We start from the raw sequence: 20,658 nt of genomic DNA, 5'->3' as shown, positions 1-20,658 counted from the left end.
GGCAAAAACAACCAGAAGGAGATTAACGCCTTCTCTGAGGATGGCAAAATCCGCGTCATTTGGGTGCGGGCCATAATGGAGTAAGGGAAATGAAAGGGCAGACGATTTGGCGGTGAAGGCCAGAGGACTGTCGTCAATAAACTTGATTAACCCGAAGCCTTTCGGGTCGACGCAGTCCGAATTAAGGGAGTGGGCGACGAATGCGGATGCAACATTGTGCAACAGTGAAACAGTCGTTAGAACGGCGAAAATCCTATGGGGGATCCAAATCGTGAGACAACGAGGCTATTACTGAAAGCAAACAAGAAGGAGGTCAGTATAGCTATTGGTGTCATAACGGGACACATAGGACTAGGAGCTCACTTATGTAAAATCAGGGCGCCAAGTGATAGCATGTGTATGGCATGCGGGGAAGATGAAGAGACGCTTGAGCATTTCCTTTGTCATTGCCCGGTTTTCTCGTCTAACAGACACCGGCACTTATTGTAGATGGAGATACAATACCAGACATAAACCAAGTAAGGGCAGTGGTATTGAAAACAATTAAGGATTTTGTAAGTAGCACGGAATTCCTAATTAAAATTTTTTTTTAGAGTTTACTTTATAGTTTTTAGGGCGCACAACAAGCCGTTTACTGGCTTAGGTGTATGTCCATGGTGGCATGGGGCGTATTGGTGTCAGCGCCCTCTTTTCAACCTAACCTAGTACGTGTGCTAAATTTTATCAAAGTCGGTCCAGATATCTCTAGCCGTTCTCACACTGTATATTTTTTACTAGTTTTTTCGTATTTCTCCCACTTTGCGACGGGGTCTGAATTCAAACGCTCAGAAGTGCAATAGGCGCGCACTAAAACCACTTCAATAGCATGTCTGCCTTAGGTGGATGGTATAAAGAAATACATTTAAATTTACGTATATTGTATCTGCTCTATTCATTCAGATTAGAAAAATTCTCCATCATGTGTCAGACAGTGTATTTGTTTAATTTAAAAAAAAAAAAACTGTCATAACAGGAGCTCTCTTATGAAATAATAATAAAAAAAAAGAGATTTAAATCTATACGAGTATCGAGTATAGTTGATATGCAGGCAGTCAGTTTAAAAAACGCTTCTGTGGCACTCGGTCGTTACCGGCAATTGTCATTATCGTCATACGTGTGACAAAAATAGAAAAGCAGAGCGGGAACGGACCCAACCATGAAGTTTTTAATATTTGTGGGACTGATTGCTGTTCTTATCGGCTATGGTTATCTTAAATTCGATGAATTGACACGTCCACTACCTCTGCCTACCTTCGATACGAATAAATATTGGGGTCCCGGTGATGGTTCCAAATACAAAGAGGATAAGACAATTACACCATTCAAAATACAAATTGATCCAAAGGTCAGTAGGACAAATGATGCATATAAAAATATCTAACAAAGTCATTTGTTGTTTGGTTGTACAATGGTTTGGCCATTGTTTAAAATATACGAGGCACCATCATTATTCCCACAGAACAATATTAAGTTTAATTTTAAAAAAAGCTTTGTTTTTGTTGTGCACACTCTTCCACTAAAATATAATTTACGTATATAAAAACAGTGAGTGTAATAGGGAGCTACCATTAAGCATACTCGTAGATTGAAATGTCTTTATGTGACACGTATTCTTGGGCAGAGTAAAAGAAACATTTAAACCTGCCACACAATGGCCTACAAACGAAATCAACTCTGCAATATATAGTGCTGGCAGTTTTAGTTATGTGCAATACAGTTTGTGGACAAGCCATTTTTGTGAACTTCAAAGCGTAGCACAGTGTAACACTTGGAGTGCATTTTTGAATAGAAACCAATGGCAATTAAACCCCAACAAATTAAACAAGCAAAAAAAGCGTGCTAAGTACGGCCGGGCCAAATCTTGGAAACCCACCACCATGGACTCAGCTTAAAGTCAAAACAAAATAAATTTAGCTAAAGGGCATAGTTGAATTTTACGTATAGAATTGCTGCCAAACAAAGCAAAAAAAACATGTAAAAAGGCATTAAGTTCGGCCGGGCCAAGCTTTGGATACCCACCCCCTCGGGTTAGCATAAAAACCCCCTTTCGGTACAATCCGGTGAAAATTGGATAACTTATGCACCCAAATTCGACACGGACATTGAGTGGGCTAATAAATAAGTCACTGTTGAATTTTGTATTTCAAACTTCAACAAAATCGGGTAATAAATAAAGCTTTTATGAACTTTAGACCCTTAATTGGCACATCGGTCTAAATGACAGCTATATCTAAATACAGTCCGATCTTTACCATATTTGGGTCGGATAGCGGGTTGCCTAAAACTACTTGCTGTTTCAAATTTCAGCGAAATCGGACAAAAAATAAAGCTTTTATTCGCTTCAGATCCTTCATTGGGATATCGGTCTGTATGGCAGCTGTATCTAAATATAGTCCCATCCGAACCATATTTGGGACGGATGTCGGGAAAACTAAGACTATCCACTGTTTCAAATTTCAGGGCAACCGGGTAATAAATAGAGCTTTTATGGGCTTAAGACCCCTTATCGGCAGATCGGTCTATATTGCAGCTATATCTAAATATAGTCCGATCTGAACCACATTTGGGTCCTATGTTAGGAGGAGTAAAACTACTCAATGTTTAAAATATCAGTGAAATCGATTAAAAAATAAAGCTTTTATGGGCTTTAGACCCTTTATGGAAGCTATACCTAAATATAGTCCGATTTAATCCATATTAAGGTCAGATATCAGGAGACTTAAGATAGTCCTCTGTTGCAAATTTCAGCGAAATCGGGTAATAAATAAAGCTTTTATGGGCTTCAGACCCTTTATCGGCAGATCGGTATGTATGGCAGCTATACATAAATATAGTCCGATATTGACCATATTTGGGTCAGATCACGGGAGGCCTAAAACTACTCATTGCTTCAAATTTTAGCGAAATCGGATGAAAAATAAAGCTTTTATGGGCATTAGACCCTTTTTCGGAAAATCGGTCTATATAGCAGCTATATCCAAATATGGTCCGATTTGGCCCGTTCAACGATTACGACGATCCCAAATATATATACTTTGTAGGGTCGGAAATTGACATTTCGATGTATTGAAAACGGTATGACTAAATGAATATACCCCCTATCCTACGGTGGTGGGTATAAAAATTTATGGTGCTAGGAGCTGTAGAATTGTAGTCAGCAGATCGGTTTATATGGGAGGTATATGAGATAATAGATCGAATTAGACGATACATACCATGAATGTTGGAAGTCATAATTAAACACTGTCATGTCAAATTTGGATATCGACCTTTGGAAATTGTAACAGAATACTACGTCCGATTCTGTTACAATTTTTTTAGCATCAAAACTACCGTAAAAAAAATTATTAATAACTTACTAAAAGATGCATTACGACAGATTTGGGATCTGTTGATCTTATAAGTAAAAGATTTAAAATATCATGGCGATCAAGGAAATTTATATTTTTTATGGACCTCTTAGACCAATATTTGTGTCACCCACACCTCATGGAGTACACCTCCTCTACTTTGGAATACAGCCATTAACAATGGCGTTTAGACTGTCGGACGATTATAAGTACTTTCAAACAGATGTCTGTGTCATATTCTCACTATCACATTTTCATCCACACATCCGTTTTCTCACTAGGGTTTCACAATTGGCTAGACTGGCCTCCAAATGAACTCACCCTTTTATGGTGGGCTACCCATTCAACCTAAACCATTAACAATAGATTCTAAAATTGTACAGAGCAGTCGTAGAATGGGACTAACTGTTTTAATAATACACATTTTTGGTTTTGAAATTTGTTCAAACATCCATTTTTAACAGCTGGCATGGAAACGGAACTTAAAATTTTATTTTTACTGAATTTTACCTTTTGGTTACGGTCGCAAGACATTCGGCAATCATTTGTATGTGAATTCAGGCACATGTTTTCCTACACTCAACCTTATTTCTTATTCAAAATAGCAAAAATGTTTGTGAAACAGAAGTTTTTGTCTGCTGAAAACGGAAAAGCAGACATTACTGCTGTCTCAGCAAACATAGGGCTGTCGTACTAGCAAACATTTCGGTCAGCTAAATCAGCAAACAAAATCTGCTGTATTAAGTACAAAAATTTGCTGAAAAAAATATTATGCTATTTTTTATGTTTGCCTGTTATTTTTATATACCCACCACCGAAGTATGGGGGTATATTCATTTTGTCATTCCGTTTGCAACACATCGAAATATTCATTTCCGACTCTATAAAGTATATATTTTCCCGATCAGCGTACAAATCTACGACGATCTAGCCATGTTCGTCCGTCTGTCCGTCTGTCTGTTGAAATCACGCTACTTTAAAAGTCTTTAAAAATAGAGATGTTGAGCAGAAACTTTGCACAGATTCTTGTTTTGTCCATAAGCTGGTTAAGTTCGAAGATGGGCTATATCGGACTATATCTTGATATAGACCGATCCGCCGATTAAGGTTCTTAGGTCCATAAAAGCCACATTTATTATCCGATTTTGCTAAAATTTCGGACATTGTGTTGTGTTTGGCCAGTCGTCATTCTTCTTCAATTTGGTCCAGGTTGGTCCAGATTTGGATGTAGCTGCCACATAGACGCATTTATTGTTTGACGCATTTATTGTACGATTTTGCTGAAATTTGGGACAGTGAGTTGTGTTAGGCTTTTAGACATCCGTGTCAATTATGGTTCAGATCGATCTATATTTGAATATGGCTACCAAAAAGACCGATATTTTATTCTACAAAATTGAACAATGACTTGTACCTAAGAAACCACTCAATATCCGTGTCGAATTTGGTCCAAATCGGACCATATGCATTATTCACCGGATGGAGAAAGGCGGTTTACATATACACCCGAGGTGGTGGGTATCCAAAGTTCGGCCCGGCCGAATTTAACACCTTTTTACTTGTTTTGAGTTATAATAAAAGTGTGGAGTGGAGTTATAATAAAATAGGATGATTATTATATCCTTGGTGGTAGGTATCCAAAATTCGGCACGGCCGAACTTAACGTGTTTTTAGTTGTTTTTTAGAAATTTTGCTGGAAGAGAAAATTTTAATTTGTGGAATATGTTACTATAAAGAAGCTACCTGATCCATCCATGGTAAAAATTTCGAAATGTGGCTGAGCTCGCTCGCATTTTTTGCTATTGTTCTACAAATGTGTTCATGACTGGCATGGCCTTTTGTATATTATGGAAATTATACATTTAGTGGTGAATATATACATCCACTGAGAAACACATTTACATTTGTATTTTTATATCCTCCACCATAGGATGGGGGTAAACTAATTTCGTCATTCAGTTTGTAAGTACTCGAAATATTCGTCTAAGACACCAGTCTGTCGAAAGCACGCTAACTTTCGAAGGAGTAAAGCTAGCCGCTTGAAATTTTGCACAAATAATTCTTATTAGTGTAGGTCGGTTGGGGTTATAAATGGGCCATATCGGTCCATGTTTTGATATAGCTGCTATATAAATCGATCTTAGGTTTTGACTTCTTGAGCCTCTAGGGGGCGCAATTCTTATCTGATTGAAATGAAATTTAGCACGACGTGTTTCACTATGACTTCCAACAACTGAGCTAAGTTAGGTTCAAATCGGTCAATAACTTGATATAGCTACCATATAAACCGATCTTGAATCTTGACTTCTTGAGCCACTAGAGGGCGCAATTCTTATCCGATTAGAATAAAATTTTGCACGAAGTATTTTGTTATGATATCCAACAACTGTGCCAAGAATGGTTTAAATTGGTCCATAACCTGATATATCTGTTATATAAATCGATCTGGGGACTTGACTTCTTGAGCTTCTAGAGGACGCAATTCCTATCCGATTTGGCTGAAATTTTGCATGACGTATTTTATTATGACTTTCAATAACTGTGCCAAATGGGGATCAAATCGGCTCATAACCTGATATAGCTGCTATATAAACCGACCTGGGATCTTGGCTTCTTGAGCCTCTAGAGGTCGCAATTATTATCCGATTTGCCTGTACAACGGATCCTCTCATGACCATCAACATACGTGTTTATTATAGTCTGAATCGGTCTTTAGACTGATACAGCTCCCATATAAATCAATCTCTCTATTTTATTTCTTGTTTTTTAATCCTTTGTTTGCCTTAAAAGATACCATAAAAAGAAGTCGACAAATGCGATCCATGGTGGAGGGCATATAAGATTCGGCCCGGCCTAACTTAGCATGCTTTTACTTGTTTTTTTTTTATGCCCACCACCATAGGATGGAGGTATAGCAATCTAGCCATTCCGTTTGTAATACCTCGAAATATTCATCTAAGACACCATAAGGTATATATATTCTTGATCGTCTCGACGTTCTGAGTCGATCCGCCCGTCAGTCGAAATCCACTTAAAATTTTGCACAGATACTTAATACTGATGTAGGTCGTTGGGGATTGCAATAGGCCTTGAAAATTTATAAGAATGTTTATGTTTGGGATATTGGTCCCATATGTTCGTCTAGTTTGGACTTGTATTGCTATATGTCAATCGATTCTAACGAAATTTTGAAAAGAGGATTTCGGTTTAGATTAAGATATAGCTCGTTTTTGGAGCCGAAGTTCCTATAATTTTGCACTGATTTGACAGCAATTCGATGCGGATTGTTTTAGTTCCCATATAAACACCTCTGTTGAAGTTCATTAAAATTGGTTTAGACTTAAATAAAGCTTCATTATAATTATATCGTCCAATTAACACTTACAGGGAACAAAGCTAGAGGACAGAGTTGTCCTGGGGATCTACATTGAGAAACCAGGGTCTGTGATCTGTTTTGGACTGCCTGACCATAATACGGTCCTGCAGGCGGAGACCCGGACGATCACGGAATGCGTGAAGTGGTGTGGTGCTAACGCGAGGACGTCAAGTGTGAATATCTTTATATCTTTACGGACAGTAAAATTGCCATAAGGGCAATAACCTGTACGGTAAGGTCACGAACAGTGTTGGAGTATAAGATGGAGATTAACGCCTGCTCTGAGGACGGCACACTCCGCAACGTTTGGGTGCTGGGCCATTACGGAGTAAGAGACAATAAAAGAACACACGATTTGGCAGTGAAGGCCAGAGGACTGCCTTCAATTAACTTGGTTAACCCGAAGCCTTTCGGGTCGACGCAGTCCGAGTTAAAAGCATGGGCGACGAAACAGTCGGTAGGACAGCAAAAATCCTAAGGGGTGATCTGGATCTTGAGAGGACGAGGCTATTAATGAAAGGAAATAAGGAGGAGAACAATGTAGCTTTTGGTATCATAACGGGACTACGAGCTCACTTATGCAAAATAGGTGCGGCAAGTGACAGCATGTGTAGGGCATGCGGGGAGTTATGCATTTGTTTGCAACGCTAAGTAGGAGAAGAGCTAGACCCATTGATAAGTATACCGATGGACTCAGAATCACTTTCTGATTCGATTTAGCCATGTCCGTCTGTGAATCCATGTATTCTTGTAATCAAAGTGCAGGTCGCATTTTTTGTCCAATCATAACGAAATTTTGCACATATCACCAAGGACGAACGCTATTGATTTTGATAAAAATCGGTTCAGATTTAGATATAGCTCCCATATTGCACTTAAATTGCCATAGTAAGGACAATTTTCAACCGTTCTGCACAAAATTTGGGATTGTTTTGTCACTAATCTTAACATATCTGCAAAATTTCATCAAAATCGGTTCAGATTTAGATATAGCTCCTATATATATGTATCGCTTGGTTTGAACTTATATTGGCGTTGTAGCTACAATTTTAAACCGATCTGCACTGATTTTAATACATCTGCAAATTTTCATGCAAACCAATATTGTTTTGCTACTAATCTTAAAATATCTGCTAGATTTCATCAAAATCGGTTCAGATTTGGATATAACTCCACATGTGTGTCTTAACAGGTGTGTGAGATTTCATCAAAATCGGTTTAGATTTGGATGTAGCACCCATACATATTTATCGCCAGATTGGCACTTATATGGCCGTAGTAACAACAATTTTCAAACGATCTGTTTAATAGTCGGCTCAGTTTAGATATAGCTCTCATATACATATATATGTAGGTGGAGGGTATTACATAGTCGGCTCCGCCCGACTTTTGTCTTTCCTTACTGTTTTTTTTTTTTTTTTGTTTTGTTTTGTTTTTTGGTCTACCTATGAATGTATTGTCCCTTCTTAACTTCTGCTTCCATGAGGTTGATTGTTTGTGCAATAAACAACATCAATAACAAAATATTATCCTTTTATGTGCAGAGTAGGTATGTGGCTGTAATCTTTTCTCCTCCCCTTACTGTCTTTCCAAAAATATTCTCTTTTATTTTATTTCCTCTAATTTATCATAGATTTCCTCTAATTTATCATAAATTAAGCAGCAGTCATTTTCAGCAAACACCAGGCTTTTCAGCAGTAAGCATGCTGTTCTTAAATTGCAGAACTACTGAAGTAATAGTACCAATTAACCACTTACAATCAGCTGACAACGTTTGCTATTTTCAGCGGAATTTTTTCTACGAATATTTATAGGAGCTCATAGAGTCAAGTCGAAGGACTATTTTATCAAAATCAAAACGAATATGGTCCATTTGCTATCCCCAACGACCCATATTAATGAAAGTATCTAACTTAATTCGATTTACCGCTATCGTGTTTTCGACAGACCGACGGACAGACATGGCTAGGTCAAATCGGAATGTCGAAACGATCAATAATATATGTACTGCATGAGGCCGCAGGTTAATATTTCGAGGTTTTACAATCGAAATGACTAGATTAGTACACCTCCTATTCTATGGTGGTGCGCTCAGAGAAATTTGTTGCGATTTTCTACAATTTGCTAATTTTTGATCGAATTTACATAACAGCAGACAAAATAACTACTTTTAACTTATGCTTTTAAACAAGAAATTAACGCCCAAAATTGGCAAATTTGATAGCAAATGCCTCTGTTGCTGTTTGTTTCAAACATTTTATATTGATTCATTCAAAAGTCTAAAATTTTTAATTCAATATCAGCAGACTAATTTTCAAAGTAGTGTCAAGGTAAATCATACGGACGATTTATGGGTGTTGGAAATTTTGTATTTTAACGTGTTTTCGAAAAACTATTCATAAAACCATTAATTCCTGACCCATAATTGTCCCATTTTAATGAATATTTTGGAGTATTTATCTTTCCTTTGTATTCTTTTAACAATATTTTTTTTTAATTGAAAAAAATTGTATGGCCATCGAATTATTTCATTTTGTTAATGGATTTCGTCCAGCCTAAAGCAACGGGTGTTTGTTTCTATTTATAATAAGAATAGGAAAACCAATAAAACCCCTTTACAAAATGTTTGCAAAAAGTGCTGTGCAAATTGCATTGGGCAGACTACAGTGACCGCGATTTTAACCTAACCTGGGGCCTCTTCGGACTGATTTGCCACTAAAAGATAAAATTCTTCCTCTTACTCACAAATTAGTAAACAGTGCAATGGTAGTAGTAACATGCCAATATGACCCAACGTTTCACTCGGAGAGCATGCTTCTACTAGAGCAGACAAAATATCGATGGCACTATCGATATTTTATTTTTTGTCTGAATATTTTTTTCCTATCGATACTATCGGTAAACTTAAATTTTTGGCAAAATTTAACAAAAATAAGTAAAAAGGCAACAAGTTCGGCCGGGCCAAACTTTGGATACCCACCACCTCGGGTATATATGTAAAACCCATTTCGTCACAATCCGGTGAAAATTGGATAACTTAAGCAACCAAATTCAGTGAAATCGGGTAATAAATAAAGCTTTTATGGCCTTCAGATCCCTTATCGGGAGATCGGTCTATATGACAGCTATATCTAAATATGAACCGATCTAATCCATATTTAGGTCAGATGTCAAAAGGTTCAAAATAACCCACTGTTTCAAATTTCAGTATATCGGGTAATAAATAAAGTTTTTGTGGGCCTCAGACCCTTTATCGGGAGTTCGGTCTATATGACAGCTATATCTAAATATAGTCCGATCTTAACCATATTTACGTCAGATGTCATAAGGCTCATAAAAACCCACTGTTGCAAATTTAAGCGAAATCGGGTAATAAATAAGCTTTTATGGTCTTCAGACCCTCTATAGTGAGATCGGTCTATATGGTAGCTGTATCTAAATATAGTCCGATCTAAACCATATTTGAGTCAGTGTCGGGAAAACCTTAAACTACGCACTGTTTCAAATTTTAGCGAAATCGGATGAAAAATAAGGTTTTTATGGGCATTAGACCCTTTATTGGAAAATCGGTCTATATAGCAGCTATATCCAAATATGGTCCGATTTGGCCCTTTCAAGAACTAAACCAGATAGCATCAAAAAGACGTATCTGTGTCAAATTTCAGGGCTCTAGAGTGATTACAACAGACGGACGGACAGACACAATCCCCAATTTAGAATTTTAGAATTTTACGACGATCCGAAATATATATACTTTGCAGGGTCGGAAATTGTTATTTCGATGTGTTGCAAACGGAATGATTAACTGAATATACCCCCTATCCTACAGTGGTGGGTATTATAAGCGATCCGACACTGAATGTATCCTATAAGATACATTGCGCCTACAGAGGGTACAATTTTCACCTGATTAGGCTAAAATTTTTTATAATTATTTCTTTCATGACTTTCAACTGACTTTATTGAATTTGGTTCTACTATGTTATATCATGTCTCATTTTCGTTTGAAATATAGGCGACGGGAAATTAAAGATAGTATCGATACTTTCGATATTTATTTTTAGAAATAACAAAAATATCTAATGTTGCGACTATCGATAGTTTGCCAGCTCTAGCTTCTACCATTGCACCATACACTTATTAGTGAGTAGGTGTAAACATTTGAGCTTTTAGTAGCAAAGAGGCCCTTGGTAAAGGTAGGTATTAGGATCGTTCACTGTGAAAAGTTTTCACAAAACATTGTTTCCCTTATTGTAGAAATCCTCAATCAAATATTTTTATACCCACCACCATAGGGGGGTATACGAATCTATTCATTCCGTTTTTACACTTCGAAACATTCGTCTAAGACCCCATTAAGTATATATATTTCTGATCGTCTCGACGTTCTGATTCGATCTAGCCATGTCCGCCCGTCCGTCTGTCGAAATCACGATAGAGTTCGAACGCGTAAATCTAGCCGCTTGAGATTTTGCACAGATATTTAATTTCGATGTAGGTCGTTGGGGATTGCAAATGGGCAATATCGGTTTAGATTTAGATATAGCTCCCATAAAAAAACGGACCCCCTATTTGACTTATTAGGCCTCTGGAAGCCTATTTGGCTGAAATTTTGCATGTAGTATTCTGTTATGTCTTCCAACAATTATGCCAAGTACAGTCCGTATCGGTCAGGAACCTGATATAGCTCCTATATAAACCGATTTACCGATTTAAATTCTTTAGCCCCTCGAAGCCTCAATTTTTTCCGGTTTGGATGAAATTTTGTATGTAATGTTCTGTTATAACTTCCAACAACTGTGTCAAGTACGGTCCAAATCGGTTTTTAACCTGATATAGCTCCCATGTAAGCCGGTCTCTTGATCATCATTGATCGGTTCCTAGAATTAATTTTTAGTTTTTGCTGGTTTGACAGAAGTTTGGTATGTAGAAGAAGAATTAATTTTTAGTTTTTGCTGGTTTGACAGAAGTTTGGTATGTAGAAGACAGAAGTTTTGTATGTAGAATAAAATAATGTATATATAAATTTTTATCAGAATCCATGGTGGTGGGTTCCCAAGATTTAGCACGACCGAACTTAGCACGGTTTTACTTGTTTCCAATAAAAAGACATATAGGCAACTCACCCACCATATGTATAACCACCAGCGTTATTTTGGTAAATTGTGTTGTTTGCGTAGTGTTATCACAAAATATAAAAGTGGAAGAGCTATATTTGATAACAATTATTGTTTATTTAAAAGACAATGAAAGAAAATGCAATGAAAATTCGTTTTTCTATCATGTTGGCGCAAGGTAAAAAATGTTTTGTCCACGCCTTTAGTGATTTTCAATTTCCACTCCACTTTTTATATGGAGTTTCCAATACATTTTGCGACACCACATTTTGCCCCAACTTTTTAAGGGTTTTTTTTTTATTTTGTTTTTCTACTTTCTTTTTGTTTTTATTTTGTTTTTCTATTGAAATAGAAAAAAAACAAAAATCTTTCAAATATTTTTTACATTGATTACCCCAATTGTTCCTAACGATTGGTAATAAAGTCTGAAAGTAGCCTTATCTAAATTATACTTTATGCTTCAAGCCTATTTAACATTTGTGTCGTATCTTGTAGATTATTACCGATTTGCGACAACAACTCAATAGGACTTTAAAATTAACAGAGCCCTTGGAGGGTGTTAATTTCGAATATGGTTACAACACTGAAGCCATGTCACAGGTGGTGACATACTGGCGAGACTCCTATCTGACTAAATGGAAGCAGCGTGAAATGGTTTTAAACGAATTGCCGCAGTACACTACTGAAATACAAGGGTAAGTTAATGAATCTCTAGTTTCAAATTGTTTTTAATTTTATATTAAAATAAAAATTACTATAAAAGCTTTTTGTCGATTATTATGAACGGAATTAAGTTTTGCCGGGCTACATATTTATATGCCCATAATCACAAATCGTCAGAGAACCTTGTCTTTTCACTGAAAGTTCAAAATATGTAAAGGGTGATTTTTTTGAGGTTAGGATTTTCATGCATTAGTATTTGACAGATCACGTGGGATTTCAGACATGGTGTCAAAGAGAAAGATGCTCAGTATGCTTTGACATTTCATCATGAATAGACTTACTAACGAGCAACGCTTGCAAATCATTGAATTTTATTACCAAAATCAGTGTTCGGTTCGAAATGTGTTCATTCACCGTAACGTTGCGTCCAACTGCATCTTTGAAAAAATACGGTCCAATGATTCCACCAGCGTACAAACCACACCAAACAGTGCATTTTTCGGGACGCATGGGCAGTTCTTGAACGGCTTCTGGTTGCTCTTCACTCCAAATGCGGCAATTTTGCTTATTTACGTAGCCATTCAACCAGAAATGAGCCTCATCGCTGAACAAAATTTGTCGATAAAAAAGCGGATTTTCTGCCAACTTTTCTAGGGCCCATTCACTGAAAATGATTTGCAAGCGTTGCTCGTTAGTAAGTCTATTCATGATGAAATGTCAAAGCATACTGAGCATCTTTCTCTTTGACACCATGTCTGAAATCCCACGTGATCTGTCAAATACTAATGCATGAAAATCCTAACCTCAAAAAAATCACCCTTTACTTATGATGTGAGCGCCACCGTGACGCTGAACGCTTAAATGATATTTGTGCCAATCGTCGTTATGGTATTATATCTAAGTCACCACCTCCTTAATTGCAAAGATCTCCGCTTAATACCCAACTAACAAATAAATCATCCGATAACGGATCCGATGTCTTACCGACATCATAACTAAAAACGAGAGAAGTGGTTGTCATGCTGTCAGAACAATTCAGTTGAGAAAAATCTAATATATTTACCATCGTACCAATGTCGGAGTTTAATTCCATGGAAATTCTAATGGGAAATTTTATGTTGTACTGAATTGGGACCGAGTTCGTAGATGATCTCGAATCGATTTCTTGACGAATGTCTTTCAAAATGCAATCACGAATCAGTCTGATTTCAGACCGATTTAATGATTGTCGGACGGTTTTAGTTAACGGTACCACACGCAATTCTAAAAAAATAAAAACAAAACAGTACCACACGCAATTCCAAAACAAGTAAGAGCGTGCTAAGTACGGCCGGGCCGAATCTTATATACCCTCCACCATGGATCGCATCTGTCGAGTTCTTCTTTCGGGAGATCGGTTTATATGGGAGCAATAGAACGATTCTGACCATATTGCACACGAATGTTGAAGGCCATGGAAGAAGTCGTTGTACAAAATTTGTGCCAAATCCGATAATTGCGCTCCCAAGATCGGTTTATATGACAGCTATATCAAAACATGGACCGATATGGCCCATTTACAATCCCAACCGACTTACACTAATAAAAAGTACTTGTGCAAAAATTCAAGCAGCTAGCTTTACTCCTTGAAATTTAACGTGCTTTCGACAAACACACGGACGGACATGGCTAGATATGGGGTCTCACACGCATATTTCGAGGTGTAACAAACAGAATGACGAAATAAGTATACCCCCATCCTATGGTGGAGGGTATAAAAATAAAACGTGTGTGGAATGCACACACTTATGAGCATTTCACACATCTGGTAATAAAATGTTGCTATGCAAAAATGAAAAGAAACCAACTAAAACATCCCTCCGACAAGCCGAACGGAAATCGTTACGATTTCGTTCTTAAATGTCGGAATCGAAAAAATCCCCCAGACTTGTTAAACCGATTTCTTTCCGGATTTGATAAGAATTGTCAATTCTTTCGTCCGATTATATGCAGACATGTCAGGCGTCGGACAAAGTCGGATCATCTTGTTAGCTGGGTACAGACTAAAGTGGCCGGATAGCCTACTCGCTATGACCAGATCCAGTTTCTTAGAGTACACCCCAAAGCCTATCTGGTCATCTAGTCTGGAACCATTTGTATATAAGTCTACGTAACTTCTATTACCAGAGATAGTTCCAATCTGTTCTATCAGGAATTATGGCTCAGTAATACTTATCAAATAGCGGCTCAGTCATGTGCAGTCCCAACTATGTGGAACATCGGGCATAGCATAACATAGCGTACTTAGCCGCCGCTTGACCGGCAGAGTATTGGAGTTTTGAAGCAACGTTCATCAGACCACAACACCATATAACACTAAAGGTCTAACAACTGCAGTATACAGCCACTTTATGACACGCGGCCTAAACCCCTAGCTTTTTTCAATAGATCTCTTACAGGTGTAACAAGTAGGAATAGCCCTTTCCAAATTATTGAATTTGTAGATAAATATCCTGTCTAACAAAACACTGAATAATTTTACGCTCTCAGTAAATGATACATTGCTTCCTCCCAAGGAGGCATGTGCCAATGTCAATAACTTGTATCTCCTACTGAAAACAACAAGTTCTGTGTTAGACGGCTTTACGCATTGACCGCTTTCGTTAGCCCACTCCGCTGTGGTTCGTTGTCCTTCCTAATGTATATCTCTAAGAGTGCCAGGAAACTTTACCGCAATAGCAAAGTCATCAGCATACGCGACCACTTTCGAACTTTTTTCTTCAAGAGACAATAACTTATTGTTAATGGCGATTTAGAAGACCTCCTTGAGGTTTCCCTCTGCTGAAACAACTTTGTAAATCTAAAGATCCCAGTAGTATTGATTCCTAGAGTCTCCACCTCCCTCATGTTTGACGTAAGGTAGTACCTTGTCTTGCAAGCTTGCTTGCTCTCCGACACCATGGGATGTCTCTGTCACCCAACACCTAGAACAGTTCAATTTTCAACTGATGACAAAACTTTTATTTAACTTTTCGTACCCATGCACAATATGTATATGGAAATAGGCATATCTATAGATTTAAAAAAAAAGCCCCCACTTAAAAAATTATTTATTTCAGATTGAAAATTCATTTCATTCATGCTAAACCAACTGCGGAAGCACAACATAAGAAGAAGGTTTTACCCCTGCTTCTTCTACATGGATGGCCGGGCTCGGTGCGAGAGTTTTACGATTTCATTCCCATTCTTACTGAACCTGCCGAGGTAACCGAATATGTCTTCGAAGTCGTCGCCCCCTCGTTGGTCGGCTATGGTTGGTCCGATGTAAGTTTCCCATTTTTGGATTCATTCTTGATTTTCTTCCTAAACAACTTTTCCTTTTTCTAGGCTGCTCGCAAAGTAGGCTTTAATGCCGCTGAAATGGCCATTGTTATGCGCAACCTAATGCTTCGTTTGGGTTTTGAAAAATTTTTGGTTCAAGGTGGCGACTGGGGTTCCATTATTGGCAGCAATATTGCAACAATCTTCCCTGAAAACGTTTTGGGCTACCATTCGAACATGTGCGTTTTACAAACTCCACTCGCTATAATGAAGAGCATCGTGGCCAATTTCTACCCAGAAAAATTCATACCTTCCCGATTTTTCACCGAACATCACTTTCCCCTCTCCGAAAAGCTAAAGTTTCTCCTGGAAGAAAGTGGCTACTTCCATATTCAAGCCACTAAACCCGACACAATTGGCACTGCCCTTTTGACCAGCCCCATTGGTTTGGCATCGTTCTACATAGAAAAGTTCCAAACTGGCATAAGTCCTGCCCACAGCCAGAGATTCGATGGCATCACCAAAGTATTCACCATCGATGCTATCTTGGACAACATTATGATATACTATTTATCTAATACAGCCACCACTTCAGCTCGATTCTATAAGGAGAACATGTCGAAGGCTTATCGAGATCTGAAACTGGAACGCGTCCAATCTCCTGTGCCGATGGGTTGTGCCCGTTTCCGTTTCGATTTACCCTCAGTTATGGACTGGCAGTTGATGGATAAATTTCCGAATTTAATTCACAGCAAATATTTTAATCAAGTTGGTCATTTTGCAGCCTTTGAGGCCCCCGTCATGCTGTACATAGACTTTGCAGAATTTGTCAATAAAATTGAATTCAAAAAAGGTGAAGATCAATAGTAATATGGAGGTTTTTGGAGTTTTATACGTTGTTTTTTATTTATTTGAAAATTGTTAAAATAAATGTTGTTTAGTTTTGAATACAAACAGCCTTATTCACAAATATTTTAAAGGGATCTATAACCCGAAATAGGTAAAATGCGCTTTTTGAAAATGTTATTATTGGCTTTACCCATAACATCATAACAAATGACATACACCATAATGAAACCATATGAATGAATACAAAACAAGTAAAACCGCGCTTTGTTCGGCGGGGTCGAATCTTAACTGAACACCATAGCTTTTTTCTATTAATGGATCTATCAAAAATTATTATGTCGACATCCCTCGAGCAGAAAGATTACACATGTTCAAAGAACTTGTTGACATGGCATAGGCGAGTCGATTCAAACCGACACGATTTGTGTGATTTACATCTGTGGGTGCGAACAACCAGCGGTATCGAGTAGAGATTCTCAGTGAGAGGCCGGCCGGCACTGACTGCCTATGACACTCGATATGATAATGCGAGTTATTGGTGCCTTCAAATATGGCAGCTATATCAGGTTATGGAACGATTTGCGCCATACTTAGCACAGCTTTTGAAAGTTATAACAAAACACCTCATGCAAAATTTCAGCGAAATCGGATAATAATTGCGACCTCTAGAGGCTCAAAAAGTCAAGATCCCAGATCGGTTTACATAGCAGCTGTATCAGGTTATGAACCGATTTGAACCTTATTTGGCATATTTATTGAAAGTCATAATAAAATACGTCATTCTAAATTTCAGCCAAATCGGATAGGAATTGCGCCCTCAAGAAGTCAAGTCCCCAGATCGATTTATATGGCAGAAATATCAGGTTATTGACCGATTTGAACCTAACTTAGCACAGTTATTGGAAGTCATAGCGAAACATGTCGTGCAAAATTTAATTCCAATCGGATTAGAATTGCGTCCTCTAGAGGCTCCAGAAGTCAAGACCCAAGATCGGTTTATATGTCAGCTATATCTAAACATGGACCGATATGGCCCATTTATAATCCCAACCGACGAACACTAATAAGAAGTATTTGTGCAAAATTTCAAGCGGCTAGCTTTACTCCTTCGAAATTTAGCGTGCTTTCGACAGACAGACGGACGGGCATGGCTAGATCGACATAAAATGTCACGACGATCAAGAATAGATATACTTTATGGGGTCTTAGACACATATTTCGAGGTGTTACAATCAGAATGACGAAATTAGTATACCCCCATCCTATGGTGAAAGGTATAAAAATACGTCTGGCAGCCTGTATTGAGAACTCATAGACCGAGTTCCGTTTCCTCTTGCTGACCATAGCAGAAATGCATACGGTGGTACGGGAGATTGTCGACACAACCAAGACGGTCGTCGCAAGAACAGTCCTAGAGTGTAAGGAGGCAATTGACGCCTTCTCTGTCGGATTCGGACTATAATTTGATATTGTGTAATATTTCAGTGCATTCGAATTAGAATTGCGCCTTGTATGGTGCTCAAGACGCAAAATCGGAAGATCGGTATTAAGCATAGATCGATTCAGACCATATTGGACACGTATGTTGAAGGTCATGGGAGAAGCCGTTGTACATAATTTCTGCCAAATCGGATGAGAAATTCGCCCTCTAGAGGCTCAAGAAGTCAAGATACCAGATCAGTTCATATGGCAGCTATATCAGGTTATGGACCGATTTGCGCCATACTTAGCACAGTTGCTGAAAGTTATAACAAAAAACCTCATGAAATTTCAGACAAATCGGATGAGAATTGCGCCCCCTAGCAGCTCAACAAATGAAAATCCAAGGTTTATATGGCAGCTTTATTAAGTTATGAACCACTTTAAGACATACTTCGCACAGTTGTTGGAAGTCATAACATGCAAAATTTCAGTCAAATCGGATAAGAATTGCGCCCTCTAGAGGCTCAAGATGTAAAGATCCCAGATCGGTTTGTATGGCAGCTATATCAGGTAATGAACCGATTTGAACCATACTTAGCACAGTTGTTGAAAGTGATACCAAAACATCACGTTCAAAATAACAGCCAAATCGGATAAGAATTGCGTCCTCTAAAAACTCAAGAAGTGAAGACACAAGATCGGTTTATATGGCAGCAATATCAAAACATGGACCGATTTGGCCCATTTACAATCCCAACCGGCCTACACTAATAAAAAGTATTTGTGCAAAATATCAAGCGCCTATTCAACTCGGATGTCGAAAAGCCTAACATCACCTGGTCAAATTTCAGTGAAATTGAATTACAAATGCACCTTTTATGGGGCCAAGACTTTAAATCAAGACATCAATCTATATGGCAGCTAATATATTCAAATCTGGACCGATTTGGGCAAAGTCTCAGAAAAATGCCGAAGAGCCTAACACAACTCACTGTCCCAAATTTCGGCGACATCGGACAATAAATGCTCCTGTTATTGGCCCAAAACCTTAAATAGAGAGATCGGTCTATATGGCTGCTATATGAAAATCTCGACCGATCTGAGCCAAATTGCAGAAATATGTCGAAGGGCCTAACGCAACACTATGTCCCAAATTTCGGCGACATCGGACAATAAATGGGCCCAAAACCTCAAATCGAGAAATCGGTCTATATGGCAGCTATATCCAAATCTGGACCGATCTGTGCCATATTGCAGAAGTATTTATGTTGAGGAGCGTAACTTAACTTCTTATCCTAAATTTCAGCGACATCGGACAATCAATGCGCCTTGTGTGGGCTCAGAACCGTAAATCGGGAGATTGGTCTATATGGCAGCTATATCCAAATCGCGCCCAATCTGAGACAAGTTGAAGAAAAATATCGAAGAGCCTAACACAACTCTTTGTCCCAAATTTCAGCAAAATCGGATAATAAATATGGCTTTTATGGGCCTAGACCCTTTACCGACGGATCGGTCTATATGGCAGCTATATCCAAATCTGGACCGATCTGGGCCAAATTGAAGAAGGATGTCAAGGGGCCTAACAAAATTCACTTTCCCAAATTTCAGCAACAATAAATGTGGCTTTTATGGGCCTAAGACCCTAAATCGGCGGATCGGTGTTTAAGAGGGTTGTATCAAGGCATAGTCCGATATAGCCCATCTTCGAAGAATCTGTGCAAAGTTTCAGCTCAATATCTCGATTTTTAGAGACTGTAGAGTGATTTCAACAGACAGACGGACGGACGGACGGACATGGCTAGATCGTCTTAGATTTTTACGCTGATCAAGAATATATATACTGTATAAAGTAAAAAATGGATATTTCGATGTGTTGCAAACGGAGTGACAAAATGAATATACCCCCTTCGGTGGTTGGTATAAAAATAATTGGATATTTTGTAAATTTCAATCAATTGTTTAAACAGATCATTTAAAAAATCAGTTGAAATTTTAAAACAAATAAAAAGGCGTTAAGTTCGGCCGGACCGAACTTTGGTTACCCACCACCTCGGGTGTATATGTAAACCACCTTCCATCAAAACCCGGTGATAATTGCATACCTTATAGTCCCATAGCAGTTATATCGAAATATGTTCCTATTTGGACCAAATACTAATAAGTACAAGTTATTGTTCGATTGTGTATAACAAAATATTGGTCTTTTTAGTAGCTATATCTAAAATATCCGATCTGAACCATATACGACACAGATGTCGAAAAGCCTAACATAAGTCACTGTGTCAAATTTCAATGAAATCGGATTATAAATGCGCCTTTTATGAAGCCAAGGCTTTAAATCGAGAGATCGGTCTACATGGCAGCTATATCCAAATCTGCACCGACTTGAGTTAAGTTGCAGAAAAATGTCGAAGAGTTTAACACAACGCACTATCCCAAATATCAGCGAAATCGGACAATAAATGCGCCTTTTATGGCCCCAAAACCGAGAGATCAATATATATAGCAACTATATCCAAATCTGGACTCATCTGATTGA

General features: G+C 38.1%; 1 protein-coding gene across 1 annotated transcript; it reads left to right on the top strand.

Moving 5' to 3' along the window:
- The first annotated feature begins 1,099 nt into the window (after positions 1-1,099).
- Positions 1,100-16,807, top strand: LOC106090875 (juvenile hormone epoxide hydrolase 1-like). The gene is made up of 4 exons (XM_059370441.1): positions 1,100-1,384; positions 12,378-12,577; positions 15,644-15,848; positions 15,912-16,807. The coding sequence occupies exons 1-4, from the start codon at positions 1,196-1,198 to the stop codon at positions 16,710-16,712; spliced, it is 1,395 nt and encodes a 464-aa protein (XP_059226424.1). The 5' UTR covers positions 1,100-1,195; the 3' UTR covers positions 16,713-16,807.
- The last annotated feature ends 3,851 nt before the right edge of the window (positions 16,808-20,658 follow it).

This window comes from Stomoxys calcitrans, chromosome 5 (genome assembly GCF_963082655.1).
Source record: "Stomoxys calcitrans chromosome 5, idStoCalc2.1, whole genome shotgun sequence".
NCBI lineage: Eukaryota > Metazoa > Arthropoda > Insecta > Diptera > Muscidae > Stomoxys > Stomoxys calcitrans.
The sequence above is the reverse complement of the archived record's forward strand: the minus strand, read 5'-3'. Positions and strand labels throughout refer to the sequence as shown.

Excerpts from the sequence above, each read along its gene's own strand:
- LOC106090875 (XM_059370441.1), top strand. The coding sequence starts at position 1,196 with ATGAAGTTTTTAATATTTGTGGGACTGATTGCTGTTCTTATCGGCTAT. Across the intron at positions 1,385-12,377 it reads AAATACAAATTGATCCAAAG|ATTATTACCGATTTGCGACA; the intron begins GTCAGTAGGACA and ends CGTATCTTGTAG. Across the intron at positions 12,578-15,643 it reads TACACTACTGAAATACAAGG|ATTGAAAATTCATTTCATTC; the intron begins GTAAGTTAATGA and ends TATTTATTTCAG.